The 27002-nt window shown below is 45.6% G+C and overlaps 1 protein-coding gene across 1 annotated transcript in view; it reads right to left on the bottom strand.

Annotated features, from left to right (window-relative positions):
* Positions 1 to 12958: 12958 nt before the first annotated feature.
* Positions 12959 to 27002, bottom strand: part of klhl14 (kelch-like family member 14) — a 238511-nt gene continuing 224467 nt past the window's right edge. The window contains exon 8 of the mRNA XM_070875956.1: positions 12959 to 13099. Within this exon, the coding sequence (XP_070732057.1) occupies positions 12959 to 13099 (141 nt within the window). The remainder of the gene's footprint in view (positions 13100 to 27002) is intronic.

Here is a 27002-nt window from a genome sequence, read left to right as displayed (position 1 = left end):
GTGATTGGGATTACGGAGACGTGGCTCCAGGATGATCAGGGCTGGGAACTCAACATCCAGGGGTATTCAACATTCAGGAAGGATAGAATAAAAGGAAAAGGAGGTGGGGTAGCATTGCTGGTTAAAGAGGAGATTAATGCAATAGTTAGGAAAGACATTAGCTTGGATGATGTGGAATCTATATGGGTAGAGCTGCAGAACACTAAAGGGCAAAAATCGTTAGTGGGAGTTGTGTACAGACCTCCAAACAGTAGTAGTGATGTTGGGGAGGGCATCAAACAGGAAATTAGGAGTGCATGCAATAAAGGTGCAGCAGTTATAATGGGTGACTTTAATATGCACATAGATTGGGCTAGCCAAACTGGAAGCAATACGGTGGAGGAGGATTTCCTGGAATGCATAAGGGATGGTTTTCTAGACCAATATGTCGAGGAACCAACTAGGGGGGAGGCCATCTTAGACTGGGTGTTGTGTAATGAGAGAGGATTAATTAGCAATCTCATTGTGCAAGGCCCCTTGGGGAAGAGTGACCATAATATGGTGGAATTCTGCATTAGGATGGAGAATGAAACAGTTAATTCAGAGACCATGGTCCAGAACTTAAAGAAGGGTAACTTTGAAGGTATGAGGCATGAATTGGCTAAGATAGATTGGCTAATGATACTTAAGGGGTTGACTGTGGATGGGCAATGGCAGACATTTAGAGAACGCATGGATGAATTACAACAATTGTACATTCCTGTCTGGCGTAAAAATAAAAAAGGGAAGGTGGCTCAACCGTGGCTATCTAGGGAAATCAGGGATAGTATTAAAGCCAAGGAAGTGGCATACAAATTGGCCAGAAATAGCAGCGAACCTGGGGACTGGGAGAAATTTAGAACTCAGCAGAGGAGGACAAAGGGTTTGATTAGGGTAGGGAAAATGGAGTACGAGAAGAAGCTTGCAGGGAACATTAAGGCGGATTGCAAAAGTTTCTATAGGTATGTAAAGAGAAAGAGGTTAGTAAAGACAAACGTAGGTCCCCTGCAGTCAGAATCAGGGGAAGTCATAACGGGGAACAAAGAAATGGCAGACCAATTGAACAAGTACTTTGGTTCAGTATTCACTAAGGAGGACACAAACAACCTTCCGGATATAAAAGTGGTCAGAGGGTCTATTAAGGAGGAGGAACTGAGGGAAATCTTTATTAGTCGGGAAATTGTGTTGGGGAAATTGATGGGATTGAAGGCCGATAAATCCCCAGGGCCTGATGGACTGCATCCCAGAGTACTTAAGGAGGTGGCCTTGGAAATAGCGGATGCATTGACAGTCATTTTCCAACATTCCATTGACTCTGGATCAGTTCCTATCGAGTGGAGGGTAGCCAATGTAACCCCACTTTTTAAAAAAGGAGGGAGAGAGAAAGCAGGGAATTATAGACCGGTCAGCCTGACCTCAGTAGTGGGTAAAATGATGGAATCAATTATTAAGGATGTCATAGCAGCGCATTTGGAAAATGGTGACATGATAGGTCCAAGTCAGCATGGATTTGTAAAAGGGAGATCATGCTTGACAAATCTTCTGGAATTTTTTGAGGATGTTTCCAATAAAGTGGACAAAGGAGTACCAGTTGATGTGGTATATTTGGACTTTCAGAAGGCTTTCGACAAGGTCCCACACAGGAGATTAATGTGCAAAGTTAAAGCACATGGGATTGGGGGTAGTGTGCTGACGTGGATTGAGAACTGGTTGTCAGACAGGAAGCAAAGAGTAGGAGTAAATGGGTACTTTTCGGAATGGCAGGCAGTGACTAGTGGGGTACCGCAGGGTTCTGTGCTGGGGCCCCAGCTGTTTACATTGTACATTAATGATTTAGACGAGGGGATTAAATGTAGTATCTCCAAATTTGCGGATGACACTAAGTTGGGTGGCAGTGTGAGCTGCGAGGAGGATGCTATGAGGCTACAGAGTGACTTGGATAGGTTAGGTGAGTGGGCAAATGCGTGGCAGATGAAGTATAATGTGGATAAATGTGAGGTTATCCACTTTGGTGGTAAAAACAGAGAGACAGACTATTATCTGAATGGTGACAGATTAGGAAAAGGGAAGGTGCAACGAGACCTGGGTGTCATGGTACATCAGTCATTGAAGGTTGGCATGCAGGTACAGCAGGCGGTTAAGAAAGCAAATGGCATGTTGGCCTTCATAGCGAGGGGATTTGAGTACAGGGGCAGGGAGGTGTTGCTACAGTTGTACAGGGCCTTGGTGAGGCCACACCTGGAGTATTGTGTACAGTTTTGGTCTCCTAACTTGAGGAAGGACATACTTGCTGTTGAGGGAGTGCAGCGAAGATTCACCAGACTGATTCCCGGGATGGTGGGACTGACCTATCAAGAAAGACTGAATCAACTGGGCTTGTATTCACTGGAGTTCAGAAGAGTGAGAGGGGACCTCATAGAAACGTTTAAAATTCTGACGGGTTTGGACAGGTTGGATGCAGGAAGAATGTTCCCAATGTTGGGGAAGTCCAGAACCAGGGGTCACAGTCTAAGGATAAGGGGTAAGCCATTTAGGACCGAGATAAGGAGAAACTTCTTCACCCAGAGAGTGGTGAACCTGTGGAATTCTCTACCACAGGAAGTAGTTGAGGCCAATTCACTAAATATATTCAAAAGGGAGTTAGATGAAGTCCTTACTACTCGGGGGATCAAGGGGTATGGCGTGAAAGCAGGAAGTGGGTACTGAAATTTCATGTTCAGCCATGAACTCGTTGAATGGCGGTGCAGGCTAGAAGGGCTGAATGGCCTGCTCCTGCACCTATTTTCTATGTTTCTATGTTTCTATGTCAAGCATGATTTCCCTTTCATAAATCTATACTGACTTGGTCCGATCCTGTCACTGCTTTCCAAATGCGCTGCTATTTCATCCTTAATGATTGATTCCAACACTTTCCCCACTACAGATGTCAGGCTAACCAGTCTATAATTACCTGTTTTCTCTCTCTCTCCTTTTTTAAAAAGTGGTGTTACATTAGCTACTCTCCAGTCCATTGGAACTGATCCAGAGTCGATTGACTGTTGGAAAATGATCACCAATGCATTCACTATTTCTAGGGCCACTTCCTTAAGTACTCTAGGATGCAGACTATCAGGCCCCGGGGATTTTGCCACGGTGACTTTGACCTCGACGTAAGGCTCTTGCAGCTATCATGCCACCACGGGCCCTTTCATGCGGTCTACAGGGAAGGTGGGGGCATGGCTTCAGCGTCAGCCTGATTGTCTGGGCCGATGTCACCATCCGCCTCCTCGTCCTTCTCTTCCTCTCTCTGGTGAGGTAGACTGTTAGACTCATCAGACAATTCTTGTCCCCTCCTGATAGCTGAGTTGTGCAGCATGGAGCACACCACCACGAATTAAGCTACCTGCTCAGGGTGGTATTGGAGCTCGCCTCCTGAGTGGTCCAGGCATCTAAAGTGCCGCTTCAGCACTCCAATGGTTTTCTCCATATTGCGAGTTGCTCTGTGGCTCTTGTTGTATCGCCTCTCGGCTTCGGTGTGGATGTCACGCAGGGGGTCATCAGCCAGGTGGTGAGGCCATATCCTTTGTTCCCAATCATCCAGCATCCAGTACTGATCTTGTGGCTGATTGTTAAACAAGTCAGATGCAGTGCTCTCTCGCAGGATGTGAGCATCATGGATGCTGCCCGAAAATTGAGCATTCACTACCAGTATAATTTGCTGGTGGTCGACAACCAGTTGGACATTCAGGGAGTGGAATTTCTTGCGGTTCCTGAAAACCTCTGCATCATGAAAAGGTGCCCGCATTGCGATGTGAGTACAGTCTATTGCTCCCTGCACCTTGGGGACGTTTTCAATTCTGGAGAATCCTAGAGCCCTCTCACTCTGTGCCTCCCTGGTCATAGGGAAGCTGATCAAGTCCCTCCTGCATGCGTACAGGGCTTCAGTGACCTGTCTAATGCAGCAATGTGTGGCATGCTGAGAAAGTCCGCAAATGTCTCCAGCTGTGGCCTGAAAAGAACCCGAGGCATAGAATGACAGTGCCACGATGACTTTGACCTCGATGGACAGTGCAGTACTGATGGTGCTGGCAAGCTGCAGATCTGCCCTTATCAGCTGGCATACCTCAGTAATAACCTCTTTGTGGAAGCGCAGTCTCCGAAGGCAGGTGGTGTCGGGCAAGTCGAGGTAAGAATGCTTCTCTTTGTACTTGCAGGGGGTGTAACATCTAGTCCGCCTCATCAGTCTGTCACGTCTTACATTGGGCACCTAATGCAGTAGAGCGTACCTTCGGTGATCTCGAGTCTGCTGCATGTAATTGGTCACCAAGAGAGGGTGAGAAAGGACAGGCCCTCTGTTTTCCACCGATTGGTCACAAACAAGGAATGTCCCGATGAAGACACCTATTCAATTCCAATCGGTCACAGTATGGTCAAGATGTTTGTAGAGATGTTCACATCAATTCCAACGACTTGCAGAGTACATACAAACTCCGCCGAGGTTGAAGCACAGCAGCCTTTTAAAGGACGCAACATGTGGTCTAGAACATGGCATCCATAACGCTGTAATTAGTTCCTGTTAGATTCACTTTTTTGGGCGAGCAATATTGTGGGCGATATGTGTGTGAGGTGGTGAAATTGACGCTGGGCGATCTCATGGCCGCTAGTTTCGGTAAATGTGCTCTTTACGACAAAAAAAATGGGTGGGCGGTATTATTGAATCTCGGCGTTAAACAGCGCGGAAATTAACGCTGGGTTATATTATAGACGTTGATCTCGCCCATTCTGCTGATTCCAACCAAAAAAAGTGAGCGGGTGGTAATATTTTTTCCTGGCGTTAATCACATGGGGAAAGTAACACTCAGCGATAAGTTTCCTAAAAATGCCTGTCAGTTTCCATTTTGTGCAAAAATGGGCAATATATTGTCATTTCAGCAGTAAAATGGGCATTAACTGGGCATTAAGCATGCAAAGATAGTGGAAGTTCTAGCCCCATGTGCTGTGAGAATGGGCGAGAAGCCGGCGCTCTGAAAACCCATTTTTACCGCCCATGCCGGAAATAACGCCCATTTTTGGGCGATATGTACAAAAGTGTAAAACCTTGCATTGAAGGCGAGGTGATCTTATCGGAACGTATAAGATTATGAGGGGGCTTGACAAGGTGGATGCAGAGAGGATGTTTCCATTGATGGGGGAGACTAGAACTACAGGGCAGAATAAGGGGCCGCCCATTTAAAACTGAGATGAAGAGGAATTTCTTCTCTCAGAGGGTTGTAAATCTGTGGAAATCTCTGTCCCAGAGGGCTGTGGAGGCTGGGTCATTGAATATATTTAAGGCAGAGATAGACAGATTTTTGAGCGATAAGGGAATGAAGGGTTCTGGGGAGCGAGCAGAGAAGTGGAACTGAGTCCATGATCAGATCAGCCATGATCTTATTAAATGGAGCAGGCTTGTGGGATCAAATGGCCTACTCCTGCTCCTATTTCTTATGTTTCTTGTGTTTCTGGTATGTACAGGGCACAATTTCAAAATTTGCAGATGACACAAAACTTGGAAGTATAGTGAACAGTGAGGAGGATAGCGATAGACTTCAAGAATTCATAGATTGGTGGAATGATATGTGGTAGATGAAATTGAATGCAGAAAAGTGCCAAGTGTTACATTTTGGTTGCAAGAACAAGTAGAGGCAATATAAACTAAAAGGTATAATTCTAAAGGGGGAGCATGAACAGAAAGACCTGGGGGTATATGTGCACATGTTGTTGAAGGTGGCAGGGCAGGTTGAGAAAGCAACAAAAAACTTACGGGATTCTGGGCTTTATAAATAGAGGCAGAGTACAAAAGTAAAGAAGTTATGATGAACCTTTATAAAACACTGGAGTATTTTGTCCAATTCTGGGCACCACACTTTTAGAAGGATGTGAAGGCCTTAGAGAAGGTACAGACAAGATTTACGAGAATGATTCCAGGAATGAGGAACTTCAGTTACGTTAATAGACTGGAGAAGTTGGGGTTGTTATCCTTAGAGCAGAGACGGTTGAGAGGAGATTTGATAGAGGCGTTTAAAATCATGAGGGGTCTGGACAGAGTAGATAGAGAGAAATTGTTCCCACTGGCGGAAGTGTCGAGAACCAGAGGATACAGATTTCAGGTGATTTGCAGAAGATCCAAAGGCGACTAGAGGAAAAAAAAATGTACGCAGCGAGTGGTTAGGATCTGGAATTCACTGCCTGAAAGGATGGCGGAGACAGATGCAATCATGGCTTTCAAAAGGGAATTGGATAAGTACCTGAATGAACAAAATTTGCAGGGCTACGGGAAAGGGCGAGTAGTGGAACTAGCTGAAGTACTCTTGCAGAGAGCTGGCACAGGCTTGACAGGCCGAATGGCCCACTTCTCTGTTGTAGCCATTCTATGATTCTGCCTCGACCAGTTTGACCTGGAGCAGCTTAATAGCACTGGGCCACGACAACGCCTGTTTTTGGGCCATATCCAAATTCTAGGCCATTCCAAAGCTACCTCGTTTCAGGAATTGTAAAATTGCAAATGTAACTCAATTATTTAAGAAAGTTGAAATCCATGGTGGCTCTCTAATCAGTTCAAATTTTTCTAAGTGTTGAGTCACTCTGTCCTTAACTATAGATTCCAATAACTTTCCCACAACAGATGTTAGACTAACAGGTCTATAATTTCCTAGTTCTCTCTCATACTTTTCTTAAATAATGGAGTTACATTTGCAATTTTCCAATCTAAGGGGACATTTTCTGAATCAAGAGAGCTTTAAAATATTATGGCTAAAGCTTCTGCAATTTTCTCACCTACACAAGAGATTAATGTGCAAAGTTAAAGCACATGGGATTGGGGGTAGTGTGCTGACGTGGATTGAGAACTGGCTGTCAGACAGGAAGCAAAGAGTAGGAGTAAATGGGTACTTTTCAGAATGGCAGGCAGTGACTAGTGGGGTACCGCAAGGTTCTGTGCTGGGGCCCCAGCTGTTTATATTGTACATTAATGATTTGGACGAGGGGATTAAATGTAGTATCTCCAAATTTGCAGATGACACTAAGTTGGGTGGCAGTATGTGCTGCGAGGAGGATGCTATGAGGCTGCAGAGTGACTTGGATAGGTTAGGTGAGTGGACAAATGCATGGCAGATGAAGTATAATGTGGATAAATGTGAGGTTATCCACTTCGGTGGTAAAAACAGAGAGACACACTATTATCTGAATGGTGACAGATTAGGAAAAGGGGAGGTGCAACGAGACCTGGGTGTCATGGTACATCAGTCATTGAAGATTGGCATGCAGGTACAGCAGGCGGTTAAGAAAGCAAATGGCATGTTGGCCTTCATAGCGAGGGGATTTGAGTACAGGGCAGGGAGGTGTTACTGCAGTTGTACAGGGCCTTGGTGAGGCCACACCTGGAGTATTGTGTACAGTTTTGGTCTCCTAACTTGAGGAAGGACATTCTTGCTATTGAGGGAGTGCAGCGAAGGTTCACCAGACTGATTCCCGGGATGGCGGGACTGACATATCAAGAAAGACTGGATCAACTGGGCTTGTATTCACTGGAGTTCAGAAGAATGAGAGGGGATCTCATAGAAACGTTTAAAATTCTGATGGGTTTAGACAGGTTAGATGCAGGAAGAATGTTCCCAATGTTGGGGAAGTCCAGAACCAGGGGTCACAGTCTACGGATAAGGGGTAAGCCATTTAGGACCGAGATGAGGAGAAACTTCTTCACCCAGAGAGTGGTGAACCTGTGGAATTCTCTACCACAGAAAGTTGTTGAGGCCAATTCACTAAATATATTCAAAAAGGAGTTAGATGTAGTCCTTACTACTAGGGGGATCAAGGGATATGGCGAGAAAGCAGGAATGGGGTACTGAAGTTGCATGTTCAGCCATGAACTCATTGAATGGCGGTGCAGGTTCGAAGGGCCGAATGGCCTACTCCTGCACCTATTTTCTATGTTTCTATGTTTCCTTTAAAACCCTGAGGTGTATACTATCAGGTTCTGGGGATTTGTCAGTCAGTCTTTAGTCCCATTATTTTTTCGAATACTATTTTTTTGCTTCCATTAAGTTTAGTGAGATCCAGTTGTTGATTCATTATTAATCTCCCTGAAATATCAGGTATATTATCTTCTTGCTCCATTGTAAAGACTGACACAAAGTAATTCTTACTTTTATAAGAGAAGAAAAATGATAGTGAAGAGTGATGTGGACCCTTTAGAAACAGACGGGGATAATATTGCAAATTAAAGTAAAGAAATGGCAAAGTTCCTCATTTCTGGAATGTTTCTAAAGGGCCCACATCACCCTTCACTACCATTTTTCTTATCTTATAATTGTAAAATCTTTTTGGGAGACATTCAGGTCATTTGCGTAGGCCGGAAACGACTTTGCGACCGGGTGCAGCACTAACGACTCCCGCTAAATTTGGCAGGAGTTTAGCTGGCAGCAACACATAGCACCTGGCTCCACTGGTGATGCTGACGCATCAACGTGCACAGAACCCAGGACCCTAAATTGGGTATCGCTCCTGTTATCTTTTTTGTCTTCCTTTGCTGTTTTCTATATCTCTCCCAATCCCTTGGATTTACACTATTCCTTTAGTTTTATTTAGCTCTCACCTCTTTTGTCGACCTAGACTGTTTTATTTCATAAGTAGAGCTCTTGCCCCTTAGGGGTATATACTGGTCCTCTATTAAGCTCCACTGTTCATCTGTAGTTTTACCCCATAACAGTTTTGACCAGTTTGCTGTCATCGGTCTCTTGTCTCATCTCGTTATCGCCTTACCAAAATCTAGAATATTAGTATATGTGTTAAGTATCTCCTTTTCAAACCTAACATTGAATTCGATCATATTATGATCACTGTCAGATATTTGTTCCCTTACTGTTAAGTTATTAACTAAGTCTGGCTCATTATTTATTACTAAATGAGGATGCAATGGTGCAGCAGTAGTAGAGGAGGAGGAGGAGACTAAGGATTAAGAAATGGAGGAACAGCCAGGAAGATTATTTGGGTGAGTATTCATTGATAACTGCTTCCAGTAATTCCCAGATCTGGCCCCTACACAAATATTGGAGATGAATCAAAAACCATACATAGGGGTCAATTTTTGAGTGGTCCTGTTCATTGGATCAATCCCATCACCTGCCCAATGAACTTAACAGTAAGGGAACAAATATCTGACAGTGATCATAATATGATCGAATTCAATGTTAGGTTTGAAAAGGAGATACTTAACACATTTACTAATATTCTAGATTTTGGTAAGGCGATAACGAGATGAGACAAGAGACCGATATACTATAGATAGTCTTCATTAAAATATTATCTGCAACATACCTGCATGTTTGAAGCACTGACAGGCAGCTCGACGATCAGCTAGGGAAACCAAATGGCTCCTTCACTGAGCTAATCCAGCAATTTTCCCTTAACAGGGAGGACCAGGCGATCATGGAGAAGCGGGACCGCAGAGCTCCTGGCGGCAGATGGGAAGATTTTTGTTGGGCCAAGAGGAGCATTATGGGTCCTTTTAAGGATGCATGCTTTGGCTGTTTTATGTTGAGTTCCATTGGTGGGGATAGCGCAGTGTGCTGCTCATTGCAGCATTAAAATTGCATCAGGGTCCTATGTGTGTACTAATTATTGACTGGAGCTGTGGCCAGAAAGGTAGATTGCTCCAAATGCATTGGTCATGTCTCCACATCCAACCATTTTTGGCAGCAGTCAAGCAGGTCCCAAAGGCCAAGATTGACTTATTATTTGATCTGTGATGCAATCAGGGAGGAGGAGTATGAAATATTAGATGAAATAAACATAGTGAGAGAGGAAGTATTTAGGGGTTTAGCAGCTTTGAAAGTGGCTAAGTCCCCAGGCCCAGATAAAATGTTAAGAGAAGCAAAAGAGGAAATAGCAAAGGCTCTGACCATTATTTTCCAATCCTCTCTGGCTACAGGTGCAGTGCCAGAGGACTGGAGGGCTGCGAACATTGTACCCTTGTTAAAAAAGGGAGAAAGAGATAGACCGAGTAATTACAGGCCAGACAGCCTAACCTCGGTCGTGGGAAAATTATTGGAAAAAATTGTGACTGGAAGGTTGTTTCCAGTGGGATTTCGCAGGGCTCAGTACCAGGTCCCTTGCTTTTTGTGGTATATATCAATGATTTAGACTTGAATGTAGGGGGTATGATTAAGAAATTTGCAGATGCTACAAAAATTGGCTTTGTGGTTGTTAATGAGGGGGTATGATAAAGAAGTTTGCAGATGATACAAAAATTGGCTGTGTGATTGATAATGAGGAAGAAAGCTGTAGACTGCAGCAAGATTTCAATTAACTGGTCAGGTGGGCAGAACAGTGGCAAATAGAATTAAATCTGGAGAAGTGTGAGGTAATGCATTTGGGGAGGGCTAACAAGGTAAGGGAATACACATTAAATGGTAGGACACTGAGAAGTGTAGAGGAACAAAGGGACCTTGGAGTGTATGTCCACAGATCACTGAAGGGAGCAGGCCAGGTAGTTAAGGTGGTTAAGAAGGCATTCAGAATACTTGCCTTTTTTTAGCCGTGGCATAGAATACAAGAGCAGGAAGGTTATGCTTGAACTGTATGAAACACTCATCATCATCATCGGCAGTCCCTCGAAATCGAGGAAGACTTGCTTCCACTCTAAAAATGAATTCTTAGGTGACTGAATAGTCCAATACGAGAACTACAGTCCCTGTCACATGTGGGACAGACATTCATTGAGGGAAAGGGTGGGTGGGACTGGTTTGCCGCATGCTCTTTCCACTGCCTGCGCTTGATTTCTGCATGCTCTCGGTGATGAGACTCGAAGTGCTCAGCGCCCTCCTGGATGCACTTCCCCCACTTAGGGCGGTCTTTGACCAGGGATTCCAGGTGTCGGTGGGGATGTTGCATTTTATCATGAAGCCCTGGTGAGACCACACCTGGAGTATTGTGTACAGTTTTGGTCTCCTTACTTAAAGAAGGATATGCTTGCCATTGAGGGAATGCAATGAAGGTTCACCAGACTGATTCCTGGGATGGGGGGATTGTCCCATGAGGAGAGATTAAGACAACTAAGCCTATAAGAAGAAAAATAAGACTTAGATTTATATCGTGCCTTTCACAACCAACGGACATCTCAAAACACTTTACAGTCAACTAAGTACTTTTTGAAGTGTAGTCATCATCATCATAGACGGGCCCTCAAAATCGAAGAAGACTTGCTTCCACTCTAAAACTGAGTTCTCAGGTACAGTCCAATACGGGAATTACAGTCTCTGTCACAGGTGGGACAGACAGTGGCTGAAGGAAAGGGTGGGTGGGGAGTCTGGTTTGCCGCACGCTCTTTCCGCTGTCTGCGCTTGATATCTGCATGCTCTCGGCGACGAGACTCGAGGTGCTCAACGTCTTTCCAGATGCTCTTCCTTCATTTAGGGTGGTCTTGTGCCAGGGATTCCCAGGTGTCAGTGGGGAAGTTGCACTTTATCAAGGAGACTTTGAGGGTATCCTTGAAACGTTTCCTCTGCTCACCTGGGGCTCACTTGCCGTGTAGGAGTTCCGAGTAGAGTGCTTGCTTTAGAGATCTTGTGTTGGGCATACGGACGATGTGGCCTGGCCAACGGAACTGGCCAAGTGTGGTCAGTGCTTCGATGCTGGGCCACAACTAGAGTACTGCGTGCAGTTCAGGTCACCACATTAAAGGAAAAATGTGATTGCACTAGAGAGGGTACAGAGGAGATTTACGAGGATGTTGCTTGGACTGGAGAATTTTAGCTATGAGGAAAGATTGGCTAGGCTGGGTTTTTTTTTTGAACAGCGGAGGCTGAGGAGGGACCTTATTGAGGTGTATAAAATTATAAGGGGCCTAGAGTGGATAGGAAGGGCCTATTTCCCTTAGTAAAAGGGTCAACAACCAAGGGGACATAGATTGAAAGTAATTGGTAGGAGGTTTAGAGGGGATTTGAGGGGAAATTTTTAAACCCAGAGGCTGGTGGGGGTCTGGAACTCACTGCCTGAAAGTGTGGGAGAGGCAGAAACCTTCACCACATTTAAAAAGTATTTGGATGTGCACTTGAAGTGCCGTAACCTACAGGACTACGGACCAAGAGCTAGAAGGTGGGACTAGATTGGATAGCTCTTCGTTGGCCGTGCGGACACGATGGGTCGAAATGGCCTCTTTCCGTGCTGTAAATTTCTATGATTCTATGATTCCCTGCAGACACAATCCCATACTCACTGGGTTTACGCAACAGAGAACGAACCCCATCCCATCTACAATTCAGAGGTCAGTAGAATTGCCATAGTTAGCTGCACACAAAGGTCATCGTCAACCTTCTCATAATATACCATTGGGTTAAACATCTAATAAGCAGAATGGCTGATATGCTGCACTGTTGTGGACTCAAATCTGCATATAGGCAGGATCTCATATATCACCTGGTACTGATGAACACAGGAAACTGCAACCAAATTATTTCATCCTTTAAAAGTGTGTTGCACCCAGTGTTTGTACAAGATACCAATAATTGCAAAGTACCCTCAAAAAACTGACTTTACAAAATATATAGATATAAATTACTGAATGAAAGTTACATGCAGACAAGAATTATTTCCAACTGTACAATAAAATTAAATCACACAACATTTTTAAAGTTTTTATTTAAGTATGTTTTCAACAGACAAGCTTCATTTACACTTTCTTATCCTGTACAAAATTTACATATTATTATATTCTACTACATCAGTTATTTTACTTGGTCATGCCTTTCTTCTGAAAGATACAAAGATTTACATAACATTATTTTCATAGTCATAAATTACCATAGTAAAAAAGCACATTTCAAACATTAAATATGTTTGGGAGTAAGAATTCAGTACTTTGCACGATATCATTTAAATAAATTGTCTCGATGTTTATATTAATGTTGTGAACTGACAAAATGTTTTATTTATTATATGGCACACAGGCTGGCAATGTAACAGTTGCACATGCTGGACCAGCTAGTGGCTCAGCAACTTCCCCTTCCAATTCTGTCCAATTGGCTTTCTCAGGGCTGTAGCAAATTGTAGATGATTTGTAGGCCCCCTGTAATATCAAGCACAGCATTTCAAACTAACACATATGCTTTCAGATTCCAAGAAATACACATCTCTTCTATACCACACCTTGATTTGAACTTACATGTGACTGCATTGTCCATATGTGACCAGGTCAGTTCATTACTATAAATATAAATTGTATTCCACCCTTCTTGTACAGGGTATTCAATTTATTACAATAAATATCTTTATTTCATGTGAATCGTATCCTAAGTCTGCAGATAAGGGACAGAGCAGTACAACACTTGGCCCCCTGTTTAGTGGCTGCTGAAGTTGAGGTGCTGCACAAGGCATTTGTTGGGGAAGGTTACCCTGTATGCCACTCCATGGCATCGTATCATACCCTGTGTGCCACTCCATGGTGAGCATTGTAGCTTATCTGCAAGGAAGTGCAGCCAAATTCCAACTGATCTACTGTTCCTGCATATGCAAGTCCTGTGCTGCATGGTCACCTAGGCCTCTCTTCTGACCCAGATCATGAGAAGACAGATGCCCTCATCATTCCCAGGTAGGCTTGCCAGGACCTGCAGAAATGGATGATGATATCTGGGTGGATGCAGCCAATCAGGCAGTGCTGCCTCTTGATCACCCTGGCATGTTTTCTTTCATGGCAATACAACCTAAAGCACTACCTAAAGCATGACATGCTATTAGTAGGGTGCTTCTGAAGAATGCTGCAGCACAGCGAACTAGAACATTGTTGTTCTGCATTGCCTCTTGGGCTAATCTGAAGTCAGGGCTTCGATTGTTTGCTAAAGATCTGTTCTGGGGGTTTTGGGGCCCTCCTCACCAGTGACATCATAAAGCAACATAGTAAGGAGGAAGGCCTGAGTCTGCATACAGCTCAGAAAGTGAATGTTTTTAATGAACGTGTTATATTAAATTCTTCTAAGTACATTATTTTTCTCGATGAAATGAGGAAGTACTTTGAACAAAAAGGACTCCACTAGAATTCAACTTTAATAAGGTATAAATGTTCAGTAAGATGGATACACCTTTTGGTTTAGCTTTTTAAGAACAGGACATATCGCTGTTTTCAGTAAAATACAGTGATGCATCATTATAGGTCATAATTGCATCATGAAAAGAAATGAAAAAACTGATAAAATTACACAAAGAAAACCTTTTGAATGATAGCTGTACCTGCAGTATGTAAAAATAAATCTGCTTCTTTTTTATGTTCACATATTATCTTTTGTACTTTGTCCCCAAAATTTAACAGTTTATTACAGTTTATCTGCTTTTAAAGGCCTCTGATTTAAAGGTCACCAGTATTTCTGCACAGACACCATTTGGTGTATCCATTGTAATCCAAATTATTTGGTAATACCTGTTAAATAACACTAGGTGGTGGAATATCTACAGATTAAAAACAACACACAATTCAAAAAGGATTTCTTGTTAGATCTATCTTGCAGAAATAAGGCCACATATTAAAGCCATCCAAGAGTCTAACTGGATTGGTTCTTATCTACTTTTTTGTCATTTAGAGTAATGGCCTTGAGTCTAAAATTTAGTGGGGGTAAATTTCTACTTTGGCGGGGGTGCAATACAGGCCATGGAGTGGATCGGTTGAATGTAATACACCCCGTCTGATTTTCATTTCCATTGAAGTGAATGGAAAGTAAATCGGGCGGTGTGTATAACGGGAGGCGGATCTGCTTTCGTCCATTTTGCAACCTGCTGGAGGAGAATTTCACTCCCAGTGACTCCTGTTCTATGTTGACCAGATGATGCCTGTGTACAGTAAGAATAGTCTTGCTGTAATTGGTACTAATAAGACAGCTAAAAAGAGCTGAGAATTCCATTTTCTCTGTAATATAACAGACTGTTCTAAAGAATTAATCTGATCATCATCATCTAAATATACATCTAAAATCATTTTATTTTAAGTACTGTAGTTTTGTTTGCTAACTTAAGAAAGCATAGAAAACAAAACATTCTTCCCACTCAGCTTGTTCCTTCATCAGAACATACATAATTTACCGTCATAGATTCTATTTCACCTATTTAATCTCCCGAGGAAAAATTTGCCCTGCCCTACTCTCCAATCCAAAGATACATCAATCAAAACTCGAGAATACCAATCTAATCTTGCATTGTAAATCAATGATCTGTTGCTTTTCTATCATTGGCATTTTCATGGTTTTGGTAGTTTAGAATATAACATTTAGGGCTGTAATTCAGTCCTGATAATTGTTTTGTAAAATCATCTCTAATTTTTCTCTCTCAATTTTGTCCCCTTCCATCTTTCTGAAAGAATTGGCTCCATGCTGGATTGTTGTTCCATGTGTCGTGATTAGCTAATTTTTTTAAGCTGCCAATTGACACAGGATTAACTGCTTTAGATGAGAGTTTATTCCACAATTCACTAATCTATGAAAAACATCCTTCTAATCTCAAAATGTACTTGTTAATTGTGTGTTCTCATTCACTAGTTCTTTGCTCACAGTTCAAGTTAAATAATTTGCTTACATCTAAATTATGCCTTCCTCTCATTGCTTTAAAAACCTGGATCATGGCCTTAGAATCATTCAATCACAGAATTATAGAATCATAGAGAAAAAGAGTGTTTGAAAATCAGGCCCTGAAAACTGCCACCAAGCTCATGGTCTACAGGGCTGTAGTAATACCTGCCCTCCTGTATGGCTCAGAGACATGGACCATGTACAGTAGACACCTCAAGTCGCTGGAGAAATACCACAAATGATGCCTCCACAAGATCCTACAAATCCCCTGGGAGGACGGACGCACCAACATTAGCGTCCTTGACCAGGCCAACATCCCCAGCATTGAAGCACTGACCAAACTTGATCAACTCCGCTGGGCAGGCCACGTCGTTTGCATGCCAGACACAAGACTCCCAAAGCTAGCGCTCTATTCAGAACTCCTTCACAGCAAATGAGCCAAAGGTGGGCAGAGGAAACGTTACAGGGACACCCTCAAAGCCTCCCTGAAAAAGTGCAATATTCCCACTGACACCTGGGAGTCCCTGGCCAAAGACCGCCCTAAGTGGAGGAAATGCATCCGGAAGGGCGCTGAGCTCCTTGAGTCTCATCGGCGAGAGCATGCAGAAATCAAGCGCAGGCAGCGAAAAGAGCGTGCGGCAAACCTGTCCCACCCACCCCTTCCCTCAACGACGATCTGTCCCACCTGTCACGGGACTGTGTCTCTCGTATGGGACCGTTCAGCTACCTAAGGACTCATTTTAAGAGTGGAAGCAAGTCTCCTTTGATTCTGAGGGACTGCCTATGATAATGTTTACAACACGGAAGAATGCCATTCGGCCCATCGAGCCCATGTTGGCTCTCTGCAAGAGCACCTCAGCTAGTCCCGTCCCCGTAGCCCTGCAATTTTTTTCTTTCAGGTACCTATCAAACTCCCTTTTGAAAGCCACGATTGAGTCTGCCTCCACCACCCTTCAGGCAGTGCATTCCAGATCATAACCATTCGCTATGTCACCTTTGCTCTTTTGCCAATCTTAAATCTCCTTGCTCATTCGGGAGAGTCCGAGAGCGGGAGAGTCCGAGTTCGGGAGAGTCCTAGAGAGAAGGAGAATCCGAGTTCTGGAGAGTCTGAGACCAGGCGAGCCCGTGAGAGCAGGAGAGTCTGAGTTCAGGAGAGTCCGAGTTCGGGAGAGTCCTAGAGCGGGAGAGTCTGAGAGAGAAGGAAAATCCGAGTTCTGGAGAGTCTGAGACCAGGCGAGTCCGAGTTCGGGAGGTCCATGAGAGCGGGAGAGTCCGAGTTCGAGAGAGTCCAAGAGCGGGAGAGTCCGTGAGAGCAGGAGAGTCTGAGTTCAGGAGAGTCCAAGTTCGGGAGAGTTCGAGTTCGGGAGATCCGTGTGTTCGGGAGGCCAGGAGTCCGAGGAACAGGAGGGCCGGAGGTAGTCATGGAATTCACTTCTGAGGAGGATCTCACAGCCCTTCATCTGGACAGGTAAGTGGTTGCCTGATTGATTGGTAAGTATCTCTTTTTCTCGTTTTCTTTTTAATTAGATTTTAATTAGATAAGTCTAATTAGAAGGATGGCAGGGGAGCTCAATCCCGTGGAGTACACATCCTGTGGCATGTGGGAATCGTGGACATTTCGCACAGCCTCGACAACCATGTGTGCAGGAGGTGTCTCCAGCTTCAGCGACTTGAGCTCCGCGTTTCAGAGCTTGAGCGGCGGCTGGAGTCAATACGAGCATCCGCGAGGCTGAGAGCTACGTGGATAGCACATTTCAGGAGGTGGTCACCCCGCAGCTTAAAAGCATGCAGGCAGAGGGGAAGTGGGTGACCACCAGATGAAGTAAGAATGATAGGCAGGTAGTGCAGGAGACTCCCGTGAGTCCATCTCGCTTTCAAACTGATAATTCACTTCTGAGCATCGGTGAGGGCGATGGTGCCTCTGGGGAGTGCAACCAGGGCCAATTCCAAGGCACCACAGATGGCTCAGCTGCATAAGGGGGAGGGACAAAGAATAAAAGAGCCCTAGTGATAGGGGATTCTATAGTAAGGAGAACAGAGAGGTGTTTTTGCGGCCGCAGACGTGACTCCAGAATGGTATAGTGCCTCCCTGGTGCTAGGAACAAGGATGTCACAGAGCGGACGCAGGGCATTCTGGTGGGAGAGGTTAAACAGCTAGAGATTGTGGTGCATATCGGGACCAATGACATAGGTAGAAAGAGGGATGATGTCCTACAGGCAGAATTTAGGGAGCTAGGAATTAAATTAAAGGGTAGGACCTCAAAAGTAGTAATCTCCGGGTTACTACCGGTGCCACGTGCTAATGAGTACAAGAATTGAAGGATAGAGAAGATGAACGCGAAGCTGGAGAGTTGGTGTAGGAGGAAGGGCTTTAAATTCTTGAGGCATTGGGACCACTTCTGGGGGAAATGGGACTTGTACAAACCGGACGGGTTGCACCTCAACAGCGCCGGGACCAATATCCTCGCGGGGAATTTTGCTAGTGCTGTTGGGGAGAGTTTAAACTAGCTTGACAGGGGGATGGGAACCTGAGAACAATTTCAATAGGGAAGTAAAGCAGAAATTGGATAGCAAGAATTTAGAAAGTGAATCTGTAAGTCAGAGGAAACAAGGGTGAGTAAGTAGTAATCAAGGAGGTCTTCCTGTGCTAAATGGTATATACTTTAATGCAAGGAGTATAGTGAATTATAGTGAAGCACAAATAGATTCTTAGGTGTTATAGCCAGTACAGAAACATGGCTGAAAGAGGTTTGGCAGATCAATATTCCTGGTTACAGGATTTTTAGACAAGACAGAGAGCGGGTTAAAAAGGCGGGTGGGGGGGAGGGGGGGCTGTCGTGGTATTGATTAAAGAAACTATTACAGCGGTGAGGAGGGATGATATGTTAGAGGGATCATTAAATGAGGCCATATGGGTCGAATTAAAAAATAAAAAAGGAGCGAATACACAGCTGGGCGTGTATTATAGACCCCCAAACAGTGGGAGGGAGATAGAGGAGCAAATATGTAGACAAATTGCTGTGAAGTCCAAAAACCATAGGGGAGTAATAGTAGGGGAGTTTAACTATCCTAATATTGATTGGGACAAATATAGTGTGGAGAGTAAAGAGGGTGTGGAATTCTTAAAATGCATTCAAGAGAACTTTTTTAGTCAGTATGTAACAAGCACAACACGAGAGGGGGCGGTTTTGGATTTAGTTTTGCGGAATGAAGCTGGTCAGGTTGAACGGGGATTAGTGGGAGAACACTTGGGTGCCAGTTCCCATCATTCAGTCAAATTCAAGTTAGTTATGGATAAGGACAAGGATAGGCCTGGAATAAAAGTTCCAAATTGGGGAAAAGCTATCTTTGCTACATTGAGGAGTGATTTGGCCACAGTGGACTGGAAACAGCTACTTGTGGATAAATCAGTGTCGCAACAGTGGGATGAATTCAAGGAAGAGATCCGGAAGGCGTGGGCCAAATATGTGCCCTTAAAGAAAAAGGTTGGGAATAACAATTCTAGAGCCCACTGGATCGCTAGGGAATTACAGGGGAGGATAAAGAAAAAAAAGGAAGCTTATGTCATATCCCGACGGCTAAATACTATAGAATCTTTGGAGGAATAAAGAAATTAAGAGATAAAATTAAAAAGGATAAAGGATAGCGTGAAAAATTCTTGGCGAGAAACATAGAAACATAGAAAATAGGTGCAGGAGTAGGCCATTCGGCCCACCGAGCCTGCACCGCCAATCAATAATATCATGGCTGATCATTCCTTCAGTACCCCTTTCCTGCTTTCTCTCCATATCCCTTGATCCCTTTAGCCGTAAGGGCCATATCTAACTCCCTCTTGAATACATCCAATGAACTGGCATCAATAACTCTCTGCGGCAGGGAATTCCACAGGTTAACAACTCTCTGAGTGAAGAAGTTTCTCCTCATCTCAGTCCTAAATGGTCTGCCCCTTATCCTAAGACTGTGTCCCCTGGTTCTGGACTTCCCCAACATTGGGAACATTCTTCCCGCCTCTAGCCTGTCCAGTCCAGTCAGAATCTTATATGTTTCTATGAGATTCCCTCTCATCCTTCTAAACTCCAGTGTATAAAGGCCCAGTTGATCCAGTCTCCCCTCATATGTCATCCAGCCATCTCTGGAATCAGTCTGGTGAACCTTCGCTGCACTCCCTCAATAGCAAGAACGTCCTTCCTCAGATTAGGAGACCAAAACTGAACACAATATTCCAGGCGGGGCCTCACCAAGGCCCTGTACAACTGCAGCAAGACTTCCCTGCTCCTATACGCAAATCCCCTTGCTATGAAGGCCAACATACCATTTGCCTTCTTCACCGCCTGCTGTACCTGCATGCCAACTTTCAATGACTGATGAACCATGACACCCAGGTCTCGCTGCACCTCCCCTTTTCCTAATCTGCCGCCATTCAGATAATATTCTGCCTTCGTGTTTTTGCCCCCAAAGTGGATAACCTCACATTTATCCACATTATACTGCATCTGCCATGTATTTGCCCACTCGCCTAACCTGTCCAAGTCACCCTGCAGCCTCTTAGCGTCCTCCTCACAGCTCACACCGCTACCCAGTTTAGTGTCATCTACAAACTTGGCGATATTACACTCAATTCCTTCATCTAAATCATTAATGTATATTGTAAATAGCTGGGGTCCCAGCACTGAGCCTTGCGGCACTCCACTAGTCACTGCCTGCCATTCTGAAAAGGACCCGTTAATCCCGACTCTCTGTTTCCTGTCTGCCAACCAGTTCTCTATCCACGTCAGTACATTACCCCCAGTACCATGTGCTTTGATTTTGCACACCAATCTCCTGTGTGGGACCTTGTCAAAAGCCTTTTGAAAATCCAAATACACCACATCCACTGGTTCCCCCTTGTCCACTCTACTAGTTACATGCTCAAAAAATTCCAGAAGATTTGTCAAGCATGATTTCCCTTTCATAAATCCATGCTGACTTGGACCAATCCTATCACTGCTCTCCAAATGCGCTGCTATTTCATCCTTAATGATTGATTCCAACATTTTCCCCACTACTGATGTCAGGCTAACCAGTCTATAATTACCCGTTTTCTCTCTCCCTGCTTTTTTAAAAAGTGGTGTTACATTAGCAACCCTCTAGTCCATAGGAACTGATCCAGAGTCGATAGACCGCTAGTAAAATTCAGGAAAACCCAAAGATGTTCTGTAAATATATAAATATATTAAGAGTAAGAGGGTAACTAAAGAAAGGGTAGGGCCTATTAGAGATCATGAGGGTAATCTTTGTGTGGAGGCGGAAGATATTGGTATGGTTCTTAATGAATACTTTGCGTCTGTTTTCACAAGGGAAAGGGGCAATGCAGATACTGCTATCGAGAAGGAGTGTGAAATTCTGGATGATATAAACATAATGAGACAGGAGCTATTTAGGGGTTTAGCAGCTTTGAAAGTAGATAAGTCCCCAGGCCTGGATAAAATGCATTCCAGGCTGCTGAGCGAAGTAAAAGAGGAACTAGCAGAGGCCTTGACCATCACTTTCCAGTCATCTTTGGATTTGGACATGGTGCCGGAGGACTGGAGGACTGCTAATGTGGTACCTTTGTTTAAGAAGGGAGAAAGGGATAGACCGAGTAATTACAGGCCTGTCAGCCTCACCTCAGTGGTGGGAAAATTATTGGAAAAAATCATGAAAGACAGGATAAATCTACATTTGGAAAGGCAAGGATTAATTAGGGGCAGTCAGCATAGATTTGTTAAGGGACGATCGTGTTTGACTAACCTGACTGAATTTTTTGAGGAGGTAACCAAGAGGGTCGATGAGGGTAGTGCGTACGATGTAGTGTATATGAACTTTAGCAAAACTTTTGATAAGGTCCCACATGGTAGACTGGTTATGAAGGTTAAAGCCCATGGGATCCAGGGCAAAGTGGCTAGTTGGATCCAAAATTGGCTTAATGGTAGGAAGCAAAGGGTAATAGTTGATGGATGTTTTTGTGACTGGAAGGATGTTTCCAGTGGGGTTCCGTAGGGCTCAGTATTGGGTCCCTTGCTTTTTGTGGTATATATCAATGATTTAAATTCGAATCTAGGGAGTATGATTAAGAAGTTTGCAGACGACACTAAAATTGGCTGTGTGGTTGATAATGAAGAGGAAAGTCATGGATTGCAGGAGGATATCAATCTACCGGTCAGGTGAGCAGAGCAGTTTAATTCGGAGAAGTGTGAGATGATGCACTTCGGGAGGGATAATAAGGAAAGGATATACATATTAAGCGGTAGGCCACTTAATAGTGTAGATGAACAAAGGGACCTTGGAGTGCTTGTCCACAGATCCTTGAAAGTAGCAGGCCAGGTGGATAAGATGGTTAAGAAGGCATACGGAATGCTTGTCTTTATTGGTTGAGGCATAGGGACACACTTTCGCTAAAGGCTCTCAATGCCCGATTGCCCACTGAGAAGCACTGCTAACGTTCGGTGAAAAAAGCTGGCAAGAATTCCCATTTTAAAGGTAAAAGTAAATGAATTTATTCGCCCGGCGAGAAAATGGGCATTGCACACTCATTGTCGGCGGTTTTCTCGGCGGGTAAGTGCAAAGTTAGCAAAATGGCCGGTCGTTACCGGAATGGATGGTAAGTAGTAAAATTTAGTCCGAGGCTGCAGTTGGGCCTAGGGAGAAGGGAAAACTTAAAAAAAAATTTCATAAAAAAAAAATAAAACCGTACACAGCATTCCCCAGACAGTTTTAACCCTAATCGCCGATTTTAAATCAAAAAAAAATTAAAGAACCTTTAACATACCTTTATTTGCAGGGATCCCCCTTACCACCCTGTAAAAGCAACTTTTACAGAGCAGTTCCCTCGGCGATCTGGACGTCAGCGGTTGAGGCCAAACTTACGCCCTGGTGGTTGTTCTCACCATTGCATGTGGGCGGTTTGGTCCCGGCGGGCGACTTCAGATGTGGGCGATAACGTTGACAAACTTACGGGGAAACTCTCGCCGGGTGGAAAACCAGCTGCAACGCCGAGAAAATTGCCGACAATGAAGCCGAAAGTCTGGCCCATAGAATACAAGAGCAGGGAGGTTATGCTTAATTTGTATAACACTCTGGTTAGGCCACAGCTGGTGTACTGCAAGCAGTTCTGGTCGCCGCATTATAGGAAGGACGTTATTGCACTAGAGAGGCTGCAAAGGAGATTTACTTGGATGCTGCCTGGAATGGAGAATCTTAACTATGAGGACAGATTGGACAGGCTGGGTTTGTTCTCATTGGAATAGAGGAAGTTGAGAGGAGACCTCATTGAGGTGTACAAAATTTTGAGGGGATAGCAAGGACCTATTTCCACTGGTGGAGGGGTCAATTACGAGGGGGCATAGTTTTAAAGTGGTTGGTGGAAGGTTCAGATAGGATTTGAGGGGAAGCTTCTTCACATAGAGGGTTGTGGGGGTCTGGAATTCACTGCCTGGATGGGTGGTGGATGCAGAAACCCTCACCACATTTAAAAGGTGGTTGGACGGGCACTTAAAGTGCCATAACCTGCAGGGTTATGGACCTAGAGCTGGTAATTGGGATTAGACTGGATAACCTCTTGTTGGCTGGCGCAGATATGATGATAAGGACAGCAGGGAATCGTATATGGCCAAGGTGATCTCCTGAACTAGTTTTCGATCGCCTGCAGGGGTCGGAGAGGAATTTTCCCAGTTTTTTTTTCCCCAATTGGTCTGGGTTTTTATCTGGTTTTTGCCTCTCCCAGGAGATCACATGGCTCCGGTTGGGGTGGAGTGTAGAATGCTGTGGTGTAAGGGGTGTCGCAGTTGTGTGGGGCGGACTGGTTGGGCTGGGTGCTCTTTACCTTTCCGCCATTGTTCATTGGTCATAGATTTATATGTTAGCTTCAGGGCTGTTGACCGAGGGCTGTGTGGCTCTTTGTCTGCCAGCGCGGACACGATGGGCCGGAATGGCCTCCTTCTGCGCTGTAAATTTCTATGTTTCCATCTGTGTCCTCTGGTTCTTGACCCTTCCGCCAATGGGAACAGTTTCTCTTGATCTACTCTGTCCAAACGCTCATGAATTTGAACATCTCTATCAAACCTAATCTCAACCTTCGCTGCTCTAAGGAGAACAGCCCCAGCTTTCTAGTCTATCCAAATAACTCTCAACAAAAATATATTCCAGTGAGAAGGAAAGACTTTAAGAGAAGGAAGAACCATCCGTGGCTAACTAAGAAAGTAAAGGATGGTATCAAATTGAAAACAATGGCAAGCAATGTTGCCAAGATTAGTGGGAGGCTAGAGGATTGGAATTTTTTTTTAAACCAGTAAAGGATGACTAAAAATATAAAAAGAGAGAAGATGGATTATGAGAGTAAACCAGCAAGGAATATAAAAACAGATAGTGAGAGCTTCCACAGATATATAAAAAGGAAGAGGGTAACTAAAGTAAACGTTGGTCCCTTAAAGGATGAGAATGGGGAATTAATAAAGGGCTATAGGGAGGAGGGAACTTAAAACAATCGCTATCATTAAAGAAAAAGTATTCTGTAAAATAATGATACTAAGGGCCCAAGTTTCCACAAGAAAAAAAACGGGCGCCCCTCCGAGGTGGGCGCCCGTTTTTCGCGCCTAAAACGGCGCCTAAAAAAATCCTCGGTATTCTCCACCGACTTACAGGTCCTCTTACCCTCGGCGCAGCCAGCATGAGCTGAGGGGGGGGCGGAGCCAGGTCCCGGCGCTGAAAACAGTGCCGGGACCTCTGCACATGCGCGCTACAGTGGGCACGCAAGTGCAGTAGCTCCAGGCGCCGAACTGTGTGGGAGGGGCCCGAAGCACGCAGCCCCTAGCCCTGGCTGAATGGCCTCACTGGGGCTGCGTGAATGAGGCTCCTCCCACGGCCAGCTCCTGCTCCCCCCCCCGACCAGACCCGACACTCGCTCCCCCCCCCCGCCCCCCGTCGACCAGACCCGACCCGACACCCGCTCCTCCCCCCCGCCCCGACCCGACACCCGCATCCCCCCCCCCGCCCCGACTCGACACCCGATCCCCCGCCCGCCCCGACTCGACACCCGATCCCCCGCCCGCCCCGACTCGACACCCGCTCCCCCCCCCACCCCGCCCCGACCCGAGACCGGCTCCCCCCCCCCCCGCCCCGACCCGACACCCGCATCCCCCCCCCCGCCCCGACTCGACACCCGATCCCCCGCCCGCCCCGACTCGACACCCGCTCCCCCCCCCACCCCGCCCCGACCCGAGACCGGCTACCCCCCCCCCCGCCCCGACCCGACACCCGCATCCCCCCCCCCGCCCCGACCCGACACCCGCATCCCCCCCCCCGCCCCGACTCGACACCCGATCCCCCGCCCGCCCCGACTCGACACCCGCTCCCCCCCACCACCCCGCCCCGACCCGAGACCCGCTCCCCCCGCCCCCCCGGCCCGACCCGAGACCCGACACCCGCTCCCCCCCCGCCCCGACCCGACACCCGCTCCCCCCCCCCCACCCCGCCCCGACCCGACACCCGCTCCCCCTCCCCCCGACTGACCCGACCCGACACCCGCTCCTGTTCCCCGACCCGACCCGCCCCCCCCTCTCTTCCCCCCCCCTCTCTTCCCCCCCTCTCTTCCCCCCTTGCTCTCTCTCCCCCCCGCTCTCTCTCTCTCTCTCCCTCCCCTCTCTCTCTCTCCCTCCCCTCTCTCTCTCTCTCCCTCCCTCCCTCCCCCTCTCTCTCTCTCCCTCCCTCCCTCTCCCTCCCTCCCCCTCCCTCCCTCTCACTCCCTCCCTCTCTCTCTCTCTCTCTCTCCCTCCCCCCTCTCTCGCTCCCTCCCCTCTCTCTCTCTCCCTCCCTCCCCCCTCTCTCTCCCTCCCTCCCTCTCTCTCCCTCCCTCTCCCTCCCTCCCTCCCTCCCTCTCCCTCCCTCCCCCTCCCTCCCTCTCACTCTCTCTCTCCCTCCCTCCCCCCTCTCTCTCTCCCTCCCCCCCCTCTCTCTCTCTCCCTTCCTCTCTCTCTCTCTCTCTCTCCCCCTCCCGCTCAGCGGCACGAACGGCTGCAGAATCCTCCCTGGCTGAAGCACTTTCACACAGGTAGGAGGATGGTTTATTTAATCTTTTCTTGGCTTATAAATGTTTATTCAGGTTGGATTTATTTGTATAATATTTGTAGAAGTATAAATAAGGATTTATTGTCGAATTTAATGAGTTCCCTTCCCCCCCACCTCGTTCTGGACGCCTAATTTGTAACCTGCGCCTGATTTTTTAATGTGTAGAACAGGTTTTTTCAGTTCTACAAAAATCTTCACTGGCTCCATTCTACTTTAGTTTGGAGTACATTTTCACTGTGGAAACTTTCAAATCAGGCGTCAGTGGCCGGACACGCCCCCTTTGGAAGAAAATATTCTGTTCTAAACTAGAACTGTTCTACCTGACTAGAACTGCAGAAAAAAAAATGTGAAGAATTGCGATTTCTATAATAGTCCGTTCTCCACCAGTTGCTCCTAAAAATCAGGCGCCAATCATGTGGAAACTTGGGCCCTAAAGGTGGACAAGTCCTCTGGACATAATGGCCTACATTTTAGGGTCTTAAAAGATGTGGCTGCAGAGATAGTGGAGGCATTGGTTGCAATCTAACAAAATTCCTTGGAGTCTGGAGAGGTTCCAGCAGATTGGGAAACTGGAAATGTAACACCCCTATTTAAAAAAGAGACAGAAAGCAGGAAACTATAGATCAGTTAGCCTAACATCTGTTGTTGGGAAAATGCTGGAGTCCATTATTAAGGAAGCAGTAGCAGGACATTTGGAAAATCATAATGCAGTCAAGCAGAGTCAGCATGGTTTTATGAAAGGGAAATCAATTTTGACAAATTTGCTGGAGTTCTTTGAGGATGTAACGAGCAGGGTGGATAAAGGGGAACCAGTGGATATAGTATTTGGATTTCCAGAAGGCTTTCGATGAGGTGCCACATGAGAGGTTATTGCATAAGATAAAAGCTCACGGGGTTGGGGATAATATATTAGCATGGATAGAGGATTGGCAAACTAACAGAAAACAAAGATTCGGGATAAATGGGTCATTTTCCAGTTGGCAAAAGGTAGCTAGTGGGGTGCCATATGGATCGGTGCTGGGGCCTCAACTATTTACAATCTACATTAATTATTTGGATGAAGGGACCGGGTGTAATATAGCCAAATTTGCTAATGTTACAAAGATAGTGGGAAAGCAAGTTATGAGGAGGACACAAAGAATCTACAAAGGGATATAGACAGGCTAAGTGAGTGGGCAAACATTTGGCGGATGGAGTACAATATGGGAAAGTGTGAGGTTATCCACTTTGGCATGAGAAAAAAAAGCTAATTATTATTTAAATGGAGAGAGATTACAAAATGCTGCAGTACAGAGTGACCTGGAGGTCCTTGTGCATGAAACACAAAAAGTTAGTGTCATG

The sequence above is a fragment of the Pristiophorus japonicus genome, chromosome 1 (assembly GCF_044704955.1).
Source record: "Pristiophorus japonicus isolate sPriJap1 chromosome 1, sPriJap1.hap1, whole genome shotgun sequence".
NCBI lineage: Eukaryota > Metazoa > Chordata > Chondrichthyes > Pristiophoridae > Pristiophorus > Pristiophorus japonicus.
Note: the sequence above shows the minus strand (reverse complement) of the source record. Positions and strands in the feature narration are given on the sequence as shown.